Raw genomic sequence first — 12,481 nt, 5'->3', positions numbered from 1 at the left:
AAATTTAAAAGAACTGTTTTCTATTTTAATATAGTTTATATAATATCATAATAATTTTAGAGTGATTTCTGAAGGATCATGTGACACTGAAGACTGGAGTAATGAAGCTGAAAATTCAGCTTTGCATCACAGTAATAAATTACAATTTAATATATATTCAAACAGTAAACAGTTACTTCAAATTGTAATACAATTTCACAATATTACAGATTTTACTGTATTTTTGATTTGCATTTAAGAGACTTTGTAATTTGCATGTAATAATTTAAAATATGCATGGTAAAAATACATTAAAAAGGTTGAAAATACATCAAACACAGGCTACAATAAATACAGGTTCACTTGCAACAATGATTAAACATTGAAATAATTTTGCATATTGTTGTCAGTGTGGTTTATAGTAGTATTAGTAATTTACAGTACACTTTATATTATTGCACATAAAACAGTTTTGTTTCTGTGGGTCACTTGAAGTCCAGTGTAACATCTGGTTCCTGAAGCTACTGATTTAAGGCATGTAAATGATACACTCACACAGTCTCTGCTCTGTTTCAGTCGGATGAGAATGACAGGCGAGTGAGTGCTGAATGGGTGTGGGATTGGTCCAGTCGGCCGGAAAACCTTCCGCCCAAGTAAGATTTACCATTCATTCATGTCTTCTTAAATCATGTTAGTCATTCAGTTCACCTTCTAAAGTTATATAGATGATTGATATGTAGATAGTAGCCTAGATATTTAGTTAATGTATCAGGTCTGTAAAGACCAGAGTTTTTTAAGTAGGGTTCACTCTAAAAAATGGGGAATAAAGGGAATAGTACACTCTAAAAAATGCTGGGTTAAATATAATCCAGCGCTGGGTTATATTTAACCCAGCATTTTTTAGAGTGTAGTATATTTTTCTTTTGTTTCACAGTACTAAGAATTCTGATGTATGAGCTTAATTTCCTTGAAAATGCGAAATATATATGTGACAAATATGAATTGAATTAGAATTTTTTTTTTCTTTTGATTCTGGCATGCAACATTGGTTGTCACAATATTGAAACGAATCTCAGAGCATGCACTTAATTTGAGCTATGTAGCTTCATTAGACTGGAAAACATTTGGAATAGACAATGATAAAGAAGAATAACTTTTTAATTGGGTAACACTTTACTTAAAGCCATTATGTAAAATGCCTTAATTATTCATAATGTGCATTGTTATACATTATATCTTGTCGTAAATAATTATAATAACCGAATTTGAAATGCGTAATGTAACAATGAACTGATAAGTGTCATAATGTATTAACTGTGGTTACAATTATTCTTGAGATTGTACAATGCATTATAAGGTGCATAACAAACTACTTTTATAATGCATTATACATAAAGGCTTTAAGTAAAGTGTTACCGTTAACTTTTCTTTTTGCACATGATGACAGTTTGCAGTCCTGGATAAAACAATGCTAATTAAGACTGCAAATACGTCGTGAGTACCATATGGCATTATGGGAGAAAATACATTAGGTGTTCTTGTGTGCTAATTGTGTCCTTTCAGAATAGCAGAGCACTTCACAGATTGCCAGGTCTTGCAGTGGAGTGTTTGACCTCCGTTAGGCCTGCATACCTCTGCTTAAATCTCAGAGAGGATCATTTAGTCACCACACAAAAATAACTTGTGCGCCACACCATGAGCCTCGCTTGTGCAGCGTTTAACAAGTGGATGAGTTTGCTCTCTAGAGGAGAAACTTCTTAATGCACGTATCATTACAGCTAAAACCTTGTTGGAATACTTTTTGAATTGCAACGTTTTAGGGTGTGGGATTGCAGGTTTTAGAGACTGCTCCAATATCAGGATGCTATTAAAAGCAAAAAATCTTTACTTTGTCAATGTCAGTTTTTATGACGGTGCATATACGGTGTAACGATATTCGAACCAAACCAAAAACTGCCATACACCACCCGCGGCATGCACCGAAGTACTCTGTTGGCCTACCCCGCCAAAACCATGATGGGTTTGAATAGCTTGAATCACTTTGAAAAGGAAGGTACCATTAGTTAATTTCCAGAATAAAAATTTCCTGATAATTTACTCACCCCCATGTCATCCAAGATGTTCATGTCTTTCTGTCTTCGGTCGCAAAGAAATTAAGGTTTTTGAGGAAAACATTCCAGGATTTTTCTCCATATAATGGGCTTCAATGGTGCTCAATGGGCTGAAGGTCCAAATTGCAGTTTCAGTGCAGCTTCAAAGGGCTCGACATGATGCCAGCCAATCCCGATAGCTCCGCGATGCGTGTCCGCAAATTCACGCATTATGTAATCACATTGGGAAGGTCACACACTATTCATTTTTAATTAACCATGGCACATGTATTTTTATATGTAGCCTCAGTAATATTGTCCAGTGACTTGTTTTCATTATTTAGGCATTATTTTATTTAAATTTTTTAAGGCAATTGATTTTACAAAGCAACAACTTTTATAGTCTCATTTGTTAATGCTTTAGCATTAACTACACTGTAAAAAATTACCATGAATTTAACGGTAAAAGACTGTAAAAATGCTACAGTAAAAACCTGTTAAATGGTTAACGGTAAATTCCCTTACTATATACGGTGAAAAACTGTATTGGACATTACATGTATTGAACATTAATTTTATGGTAGTATACCGTTTTTTGGAAGTGAAAAAGACCATAAATTGACATTCCCAGAATTCCCTGCATTACATTTCAAATTTGATGTTTTTTGTTGAAATAACTGTTTCTTCTTAGTTTTTTTTCTTATCAGTTTTGTATATTAGGGTTGAGTGTTACACCTAATGTTGTTAAATGAATGTTTATTGCATTATTTCAGTTTCATGTGTGTTACCATGATGGTGTTTGGTGTTTGTGTGAACAACACCGTGCACCTTCTATATATGTTATTATCTAAAAGCTGTTTGTGATGGGCTTTGTTTCATCATGTGACTTTCGCATCACCGCCTGCATTTGGTGGTTATCAGTGTATTACAAAGGTTCAAAACAGATTTCAGTACTTCAATAGGTTGGTATATTAACATTATATCAGTTAATGAAATTACAGTATTTAACTTTAAATTTAAGTTAAAACCTAAAAGTTTGCTACCGTATTTTTTATTTTTTTTATTCCGGCAACCACAGCTGCCGTTTTTTTTTTACCGTAAATTTTACGGAATTAATTTTACAGTGTAACAGAGAGCAATTATTGTTATTATTATTATTATTATTATTATTATTATTCTTAAGTTAAAAGTGAATTTAGTCTATTGCTGATTCTATGCCAAGAACCCTACCCCCACAGCAAACAGAACCGAACTGAACCAAACCGTGGCTCCAAAACTGTGATATGAACCGAACCGTAGCATTGGTATATCGTTCCACCCCTTATTGTGCAAATATACATCTTGCTGCATAAACATTTCAAAGGTTATTTGAAATCAGTCTTTAGAAATACAACTGATGTAGAGTCATGTAGTGTCCGTCCATTCAGCTGTTTGTAATGCCTGATTACAAAAACTTTCACATTAAAGACCTTAGTCATGGTCAGCATATTAGTCTTTCTGAATGTTTATATGTATTATATATGTACCAGCTTAATGCACTTATCAGAATAACAAAAACAGTCAAATGTCAGAAGTTTCGTTTTAAAACTGTTCAAATGGATAATGTGATCTGCTGCAAGTGTATATGCTCTGTTCAAAAGTTTGGAGTTGATACTTTTTTTTTTAAAGTCTTTTTACCATGGCTGCATTTATTTGATTAAAAATGCAGATATATTGTGAAATATTGTTATTTGAGTACATTTTTAAAATATAATTTATTCCTGTGATGCAAAGCTGGTTTTTCAGCATCATTACTCCAGTCTTCAGTGTCACATGATCCTTCTATCATTCTAATATGCTGATTTGCTGCTCAAGACTCAAGAAACATTTATTATTATTACCAATGTTGAAAACAGTTGTGCTGCTTCATATTTTTGTGGAAACGGTGATCATTTTTTTTATCAGGATTTTTTGATTAATAGAAAGTTCAAAAGAACAGCGTTTATTTGAAATTGAAATCGTTTGTAACAGTGTACACCTATGGCGCTTTTCCAGTGCGTGGTACGACTCGGCTCGGCACAGCTCAGCACTGTACGACCAAGCAGCAACCTCCTGCTCTCTCTCATGAAGCCAACAAGGAAGTGACCTAAACTGTAATTTATCAACTGGCCGCTAGAGGCTGGCTGCAAAAGGGAGTCAGTCCCATAGACTCCCCATGTTAAAATGCCCAACTTTACAGCAGAAAAAAACATGTTTACAGTCTGGTTCAAAAAAAGATTTTGATCTATATAGCTAATGTTGCCCTTCATGACAACTGTGAGAGGGGTGAACGCCTTGTTTGCAATAAATCACAGACAATTGAGAAATGTTTGTGCTGTTTAGACTCTTTAAAATGGGGTATTGAGCCATACAAATTTAATTTTTTTCCGTTTTCGTTACAGGCATTAATGTTACCTAAAAAAGAGCATAAATAAGAACTCGGATGCTGTCTGACAGAAGACAAAAGATGACTGATTATCTCTTTCTTTCTTTCTGTCTGTCTGTCTGTCTGTCTTTCTCAGAATTTACATAGGGAAACGGTTGGCCTCCTCTTCCACCAGCACACTGTGACATGTGACATTTGGCAGCTCACTGATTGGCTGAGGCTGCTGCCACTAGCACTGTAGCCCAATCACGCCTCTTTTCTCCTCCTGTGATGGGCAACAGCCTCTTCTGCCTCTGTCTGTGTTTGTCCCGTTTCACCACAAAACCAATTTGTCTGTCTCTTTCTCTATTTCCACATACAGTATTTACAGGGGTCATATCATGAGCAATCAATCTGTCCTTGATATTTCTAGAGCCTGATGTTCTATGACAGTATATGTTTCAGAAGGATATACATGTTCAAAAGCTATAACAACTTATTCCGAACTCCTCTGAAGACCTAAATTCAAGATTTATGTATTTAAATTGCATATCAAATTTCCATTCATTTAAACTTAATGTGATGCGTTTTAAATAACCAACTTTATATATTTATAATCAATAAATCCAATTTGTTTCAGTCTCGTACATTTTAAGTAAACGGATATCGCTTATTCCACAGCTAGCCATATTTTAACCATGTTTATACTTTGTAACTGAATAAATTTAATTGTTTTCACAATGAACAGTTTATTCTGATTCTAAGCAAATCAAATAAATGCATTTTGAAAATATGATTGTTTGAGTAAAATAGATGCAAATAGTTAATAAAATAATAATGAAGTGCAGAATTCATACCTGTTTCTTAGCCACATTACGTTTATCAGTTTATATCAGAACCGTGTAATCCAAAGGGACGGAAATGTTATATGCAATTCAAATATGTAAATATTACATTTAGGGCTAAATATTTCAGATGTCAGACTGATTAATAAGTTATCACATGACTGACCAAATTTAGATATTCTATATGTTTGTTTGCAGAATTTGCTGTAAGAGTTAGAACAGGTCAAAAATGTTCATGCAAAGAAAATTACAATTGTTTTTGGTGCAAAAAAGCGTAAGTGGAGCTCAGGGAAAACTTTATGTATGATATGACCGCTTTAACCACCTGTAAGAGTCTTTTTAAGACTAAACTGTCCATTTAAATTTTTTTGTAGTTGTTTCTGTAGTCCATTAAGGACTGTGTGTGTCAGGTCTAATACAGTACAATTACTACAGGGAACACAGAAACAGTAATGCACTGAAATCTAGCTGAAAGAGTGTAAGAGAGGAGGAAACTGACAGTGAGCGAAGCAAAAAATGTATTATTTTACATCTAAATCAAATGCAAGACATACATTCAGTTTGAGACAGGATTCAGTAAGGGATAGGGTATCTGAATCCTTTTATTTGTGTGGAGCAAAACAATGTGAAAAATCTCAAGTTGCAGTAACGTGTTTGCAATATAGACCCATTCCATGTTGTAATGTGAAGGTAACTGGACTTCACCAGGTTATCTGGTCAGATTAATCTAATTTGTAATGACTCAACCATAATAAAAGTCACTCTTAGCACCTTCTGCTTGGTCTGGTGTGTAAAAATGAATGTAGATGTAGATCTGTTGAAAATAGATGTTTTCACCTTTAACTAAAAAAATACAAATCATTATCTTGTTTTATTGAGCATATAATATTTGAAGTACCTTTGATTAGAAATACCACGGTAAATGAATATGATAATTATGGGTAGTTATAAAAAAAACTTATAATGTTCCTGTGGCTCAGTGGTAGAGCATTGTGTTAGCAGCGCTAAAGGTTATGGGTTCGATTCCCAGGAAACACACATACTGGTAAAAAATGTATAGTCTGAATGCACTGTAAGTCAAGTGTCTGCTAAATGCATAATTTAATATGGTCATCACGTTTTCACTATTTTTAGTCACTTTTTCCCTTCATTGATGTATTTCAGTGGTCCTGTGACAAGTTTAAAAAAAAGCAAATATTTGATGTATTCAATGTCAACTTTGAAGAAGTATCTCATATCAGCTTCCCATATATCAAAATACTGTGATATTTCCATCTGATACCTTTACTGTTTATAAAACAATGAAGCAAGACAAATACACATTTAAGATGCATTCTCAAAACAAAAAAACCTTAATATCTTATAATAAAAAAATGTTACTTCAGACAAATTTAAGGTTTTTAAAATATTTTGTGCAGTGAAACAAGGCAAGTATACCAATTAAGATTAAAAAACAATATATATTTTTTGTGGCATAGAATGCAGGAATTAGAATTTGTGTTTATTTATTTATATTTTATTATAATTTTTTTCTTTTTAATTAAAAATGCTGGTGCTTTTTGTCCTTTTTTGGAGTCACTGTTTGCTTTTATTGTACAGAAAAGAGCAACTTTCCACAGAGGAAAGAAAATCAAACAGGTTTGAAGCAACATGAGGGTGAGTAAATAATGACAGAACTCTAATTTTTGGGTGATAATAATAATAGATGTTGCATGCATTACTACTACGTAAGTCAGGCGTGACTATTTAATAAAATAATGTTTAAAAGAAGCTCAGGGAAGATGTTCATGAAATACACAATAACATGCGGACAAATACTGGGAAAGGGAATAAATGGAAAGGGACTGACACTTTTGTGTTCATGTAACACAGCAGTGTGATTCCCTCAACATGCACCAGAGGTCAGAAGTGCTCTATAGTGTGCACTGCAGTACACAATAATCAGACACCTGCAGGTAATATGGGAGTTATGGCAGGGTTCTACACTTACATTTTTCTTTAGAGGAAGTTGTGTTCCTAATTTAGAAGCACCTTCTGATTAAGGATATAAATTCAATTCTCCATTATGGGGATTTTTTTTTCAGCTTCAATTAAATTCTATTATTATTTTTTTTTTTAACCTTTTACCTTTGAGCTTTTAAAAGGGAAACCTTAGTAAATGAGTCATTTCTTTATGTCAGACTCTTAAATTTAAAAGGATAAATTAGTTTAAAGATTTGAATTAAAACAGTAAATTATAATATTTGTAATACATTTTAATAAAAACAATTAGAGTAAGACAATTAAATTGATAGACATGTTACTTGAATCTGGAACTTAAACCATCAGTAGGTGGCGGCGTTAAGTCTTTGTCATTGAATCATTTATTAAATCGATTCCTTCAGGAACTAAGCAACTGCTGTCTTTATAGTTTGTTCTTTGAATCACTGACTCGTTCTTTCTGATTCATTCAAAACATTGATTCATTCAGGAACAAAACTCTGCTTTGTTTTGATCAGAGATGCGCAACGGTTCTTTTTTGGCTTGTTTGGACTATTTTCGTTGGCAAAATGGAGCGAAAACAGATCATATTGTGTCTAAAATGTAAGTCACTTGATATTATCTTCTTGTTTATGGAATTATTATTGTATATATAATCCATTTCACATTAGCAATTGTGCTGATATTCTGGGAAAATGGCACTCTGGGTCATGTGATATTTCTTATTTATATCATATATTATAAATATTAAAAACACAAACTCATACAGGGGTATTTTTGCCCCAATGTATTGAATTTTGGGGGCATTTTTACTGATTTTAGTGGCATTTTCGGCACAAGTCCCACTAATTGTCGATAATGCATTTGATAATCACATTTTATTTGACAGGCTGCAGAGAAACAACAGCAGCTCTTAAACATAAATGTACAAAAACTTATATTTCAATGTCTGGTCTTGAACATTAAGTAGAGTCAACACTTTTGTGTGACTGAAGGCATGACTGAAACGTAACTGATGCATTTAGTTGTAGTTTTTAATCCAATTGCATTACATATTCATGCTCGTACTTGGGGTAGTAATTTGAACAAACCTCAAGACACATTAAACGTTGACCCTAGTAAAACGCATTGCAATGCATTGGCAACCACCCACAACATAATTTTGCTGGTGAGTTTTGTTAGTGAGTATTGTTTCATTAATTACAGTATTCAGTATAATTTTTCCTATTTTCTCAGAAGACAGAATTTTCCAGCATGGTATTCCTTCTCTCCTTGTCTCTTTACTTTCTTCTGCACCTTCTCACTTGTGATGGAAGGGTGGCAGAATTCAATTTAGTGCAGTAAAAATTAAGACAAAGTAGCCGGAGTTTAGCTTGTCATTTTTACGGAGGCACAGATTTAGATAAAGCGGGAGGAAAAACAACAGTGACGTATTGATCAAAGCCTGTCGGCCTCTTGTTCAGGTAATTGATCGTCAGGAATAAAAAGCCCTGGGAGATGACTGATGAAGGGGTAGAAGCACTTGGCATGAGCAGCGTCTCCTTGCCTTCAAATCCAATAACTTCATAAAGGCTTGCAGAACCCAGCAGAACCTGTTGCTTCTGAGAGATGAGCTACTGATAGTTGTTTAAGAAACTCCTCATAGATGAATCTCATCAATATGCCAGGGTTGTATTTCACTCCAAAGTCAAATGCAAGGAGAAGTTATATTTTGCATAGAGAAAATGAAGCATATTTTAGGACCATTAAGATTTCTTGAATTGTGACATTAGTTTGCACTGTAAAGCGTCCATGCATCCAGTTTTCAGATTCAGTGGCTCCCAACTCCAAGTTGAATTTGTTGTGATGAACAAATATTTAGTCTATTTTATTTATTGATTTTTATTGTATTTATTTGCACATTACAGTAATGAGATACAGTAATACAGTAATGGAAAAAATATCAATGGTTCTTAAAATAGTCATTTATTTTCTTTATGCTATTTATTTTATCTTCATGCTGAATGTAATTTCTTATTTCTTTCTATTGAAATTGTGTAATGTGAAATTATGTAGTATGCGTAACCTTCAGATCAGGAGGTGAGTTATGGTTGTGTTCATAAATCTGAAGTCTGCTGAATGTAGAAAAACGTCTAGAGGTGGACTTTGTGTCTATATGTTTGTGTGTATTTTCTCAGACTTTGGTTTTCTTTGTTCTTTATGTCAGAACACATTACCTGTTCTCTAACCATGTGTTCACATCTATAACCATCACCAGGGGTGTGAAGTCAACACACACACACACACACACACACACACACACTCACACTTCACATACTGAAAATAGACACGAAAGGATGTGAGGGTGAATCTCACATAACTTGTCATGGAATATGTCCAGGTTATATTTCACCCAGGTTATATTTTATTGTGCATTTACATATTTATAGATAATTGTAGTATTTGTTGCATTGCCTTTAATTTATGCTTATTCTAAAAAAAAAAGGAAAAAAAAAACACTTTTATGTTACAGATTCACCACTGAGAGCAATGGAATGATGAACTCAAAGGTAAAACATCTGGATGCATTACAGTACCAGTATTGCGAATTTGGGGGGAAATAGTTTTTTTTTATGATTTCTTAATTAATAGTTTGTTCTTTTTTTCATTCAGATTTGTGAACTGTGACATGCTTTCATGAGATAAACATGAAACATTTTTAAAGGGATAATATTTTATACTTTTGAAGTATTTTTCCCCCTTAATCTAAAGTTCACTCCTAATGTTATTCAAGCTTTCTTGCAGTCATAATTTAGTTTTATAGTCATTTATTAGTCACTTTAGTCATGTTTTTTATTGCTGTACCTTTAAGATGTCTAGGCTATATGTCAGTGACCTCTGTTATGATTGACTAACCCCTGTGTGCTGGTTTAGTGTGCATTGCCGTTCATCAGGATGAGTCAAGTTGCAGAATACTGAATCGGTGTTGATGTGTTGATATGTGTTAATAAACGTATGGCTGTGACTCAGTGACATTTATTTCTGAATGACCAGTTTTTGCAAATGCCTGCATGCCTGCAAAAAGTCTTTTCTTTGAAAAATCCAGTTTTCCATGTTAGGCACCCTTTTAAGCCACAACACTTTGAAAATGAAATCATATTTGCTCTTTAGTGGTAAAATTTGACCTGAATAGAGTAAATTGAAGGTGAAATGCCATCTCACGTATGTGTCTAGTCATCCTTTCTCCTCATCCATCACATTTAGAGTCCAGATGTGACCTAGTGATACAGAGGCGTCGTACACACACGCTGCTCTCCGATGATTGATTGGTTGACCTCTGTCCATGATAAAGGTGATCTTTAGGATTCTTTTCTTTACCGAGGTTGAAACACTCTAGATGATTTATGAAAGGAAATAAAAGATCCTTCTTTGTCTTTAAAATACATCATTAACATGGCCATGAGAGACTATATACAGAATTATTGATAGTTTGTGAGACCATTAAAAAGTGTAGAGTAATAAGTCAGTGTTGTATAAAGTTCCCAGTAGTCATACTTGAACAAAAATAAAGATATCTTTTGGGTAAGTGACGTCAGTAAAAGTTTTAAAGTAAGAGATTTTTAATATACTTCAGTTTCAAAAGTAATTGACATTTGTAATGGATTATATAAATGGCAAACTAGTTGAATGGCAGAACCAGGGTGCTATAGGGTGACATGCACCAGGAAGTGCCCATATTACAAGCTCATCATTTTATTTTTGGGGTCTTCTAGAATACATTTACATGAATTAAAACAAAACAAAACAACAACAATTTTTCTGTACATTTCTGCAGCATCTCTTTTTACCCTCTGCCTGAAACACTGTTTTAGTTTCTGTCTCTTTAAAGCCCCATCCTTCTGAAAACAAATTGGTCGCTCAGCCCAGTATATTGTGATTGGTCAACCGATTGGAGCATGCTTTGGAAATAGAAGTGTAAGGCCCTTTACCATAATTGAGTTTTTCAGCTCTCTAGGATTCATCAGCAGCTGTAAACAGTATTATATGATAACTATGGCGTCAGTATGTCTTTGCCCTCGCAGTAAATAAAACAGTGGTCTTACATAAAATCATTGGCTCAACTGCCAAAAGGCTGACATTATGCATGGTGACATGGCTAAGTAAAGCAGTAAGCCCCAAGAAGCCGTGGTTTACAGTGAATGTATAACAGCTAAGTGGCGTTGTTAGGCATGATGTGAAGCGGAGTGCCTACAACCCCCTTAGCTGTTATAAATTCACTGTAAACCACGGCTTCATGGGGCTTATTGCTTTTATAAAATTGTTATTCTATATAAGTAGTAAGGTTTCACAAAATAAAACAGAGCAAATAAAGTGTAATAATATTAATAAAAACATTATTCTTCCGCCAAACAATGCAGTTCCTTAGAAACGGTTGTGGTTCCAACCGAGCAACACACAAATGTAATCAAAGGTGTATGTTTGTAGAGTAATTTACAACAGCTTCGAGCTTGGCTCAACCAATCAGAATCAAGGACTGGAACTATCTGTTTTATAATCATAATGGAGGAACTACAAATGAAGCATTTCAGGCAAGTGTTTTCTGTTGGAGAGATTTTTTGTATGTTTGTCGTGGCCTTTTTGCTTTGTTACTTTGCAGATCATTTACATGAGCAAATAGCTATATTAAACACTAAAGGAAAGTTAAAAAAACACGTAATAAACTTCTTTTTTTTTGGCAACAGTCTATTCTTTTACTCTCTTTTTCTTCAGAAAATGTAAACATCTAGTTGTGATAAAAAATGTAATTCAGTTGTGACATGCAAAGCGATTTTACCTTGGATAACTTTGTTGTGTTAAAGGACGAATATTTTACAATATGTAATATAAGTCTCCGGTGTCCCCAGAATGCGTCTGTGAAGTTTCAGCTCAAAATACTCCACAGATCATTTATTATATCATTTTGAAAATGCCTATTTTGAGTGGAAGCAGAAACACGCTGTTTTTCGTGCCTGTCTCTTTAAATGCAAATGAGCTGCTGCTCCCCGCCCCCTTTTTCAGAATAGAGATGCGCGTTTACAGCTCGTATCTGCTAAAAACTTTTGTTTTGTTTCTGATTATCATGTTTATCGTGCTGAAATCATGCGTTTTAAACCATAAGAGTTTAAACTTCAGATATACGGTTTTCTGAGCGCACACATGCGAACCACACACACAGAAAGCGGCTG

The 12,481-nt window shown here is 34.0% G+C and overlaps 1 protein-coding gene across 1 annotated transcript in view; it reads left to right on the top strand.

Annotated features, from left to right (window-relative positions):
* LOC107557574 (BCL2/adenovirus E1B 19 kDa protein-interacting protein 3-like) overlaps positions 1–12,481 on the top strand; it is a 30,924-nt gene that overhangs the window by 4,796 nt on the left and 13,647 nt on the right. Inside the window, exon 4 of the mRNA XM_016241048.1 lies at positions 556–633. Within this exon, the coding sequence (XP_016096534.1) occupies positions 556–633 (78 nt within the window). The remainder of the gene's footprint in view (positions 1–555; positions 634–12,481) is intronic.

The sequence above is a fragment of the Sinocyclocheilus grahami genome, unplaced genomic scaffold, assembly GCF_001515645.1.
Source record: "Sinocyclocheilus grahami isolate Dianchi unplaced genomic scaffold, SAMN03320097.WGS_v1.1 scaffold609.1, whole genome shotgun sequence".
Classification (NCBI taxonomy): Eukaryota; Metazoa; Chordata; class Actinopteri; order Cypriniformes; family Cyprinidae; genus Sinocyclocheilus; species Sinocyclocheilus grahami.
Note: the sequence above shows the minus strand (reverse complement) of the source record. Positions and strands in the feature narration are given on the sequence as shown.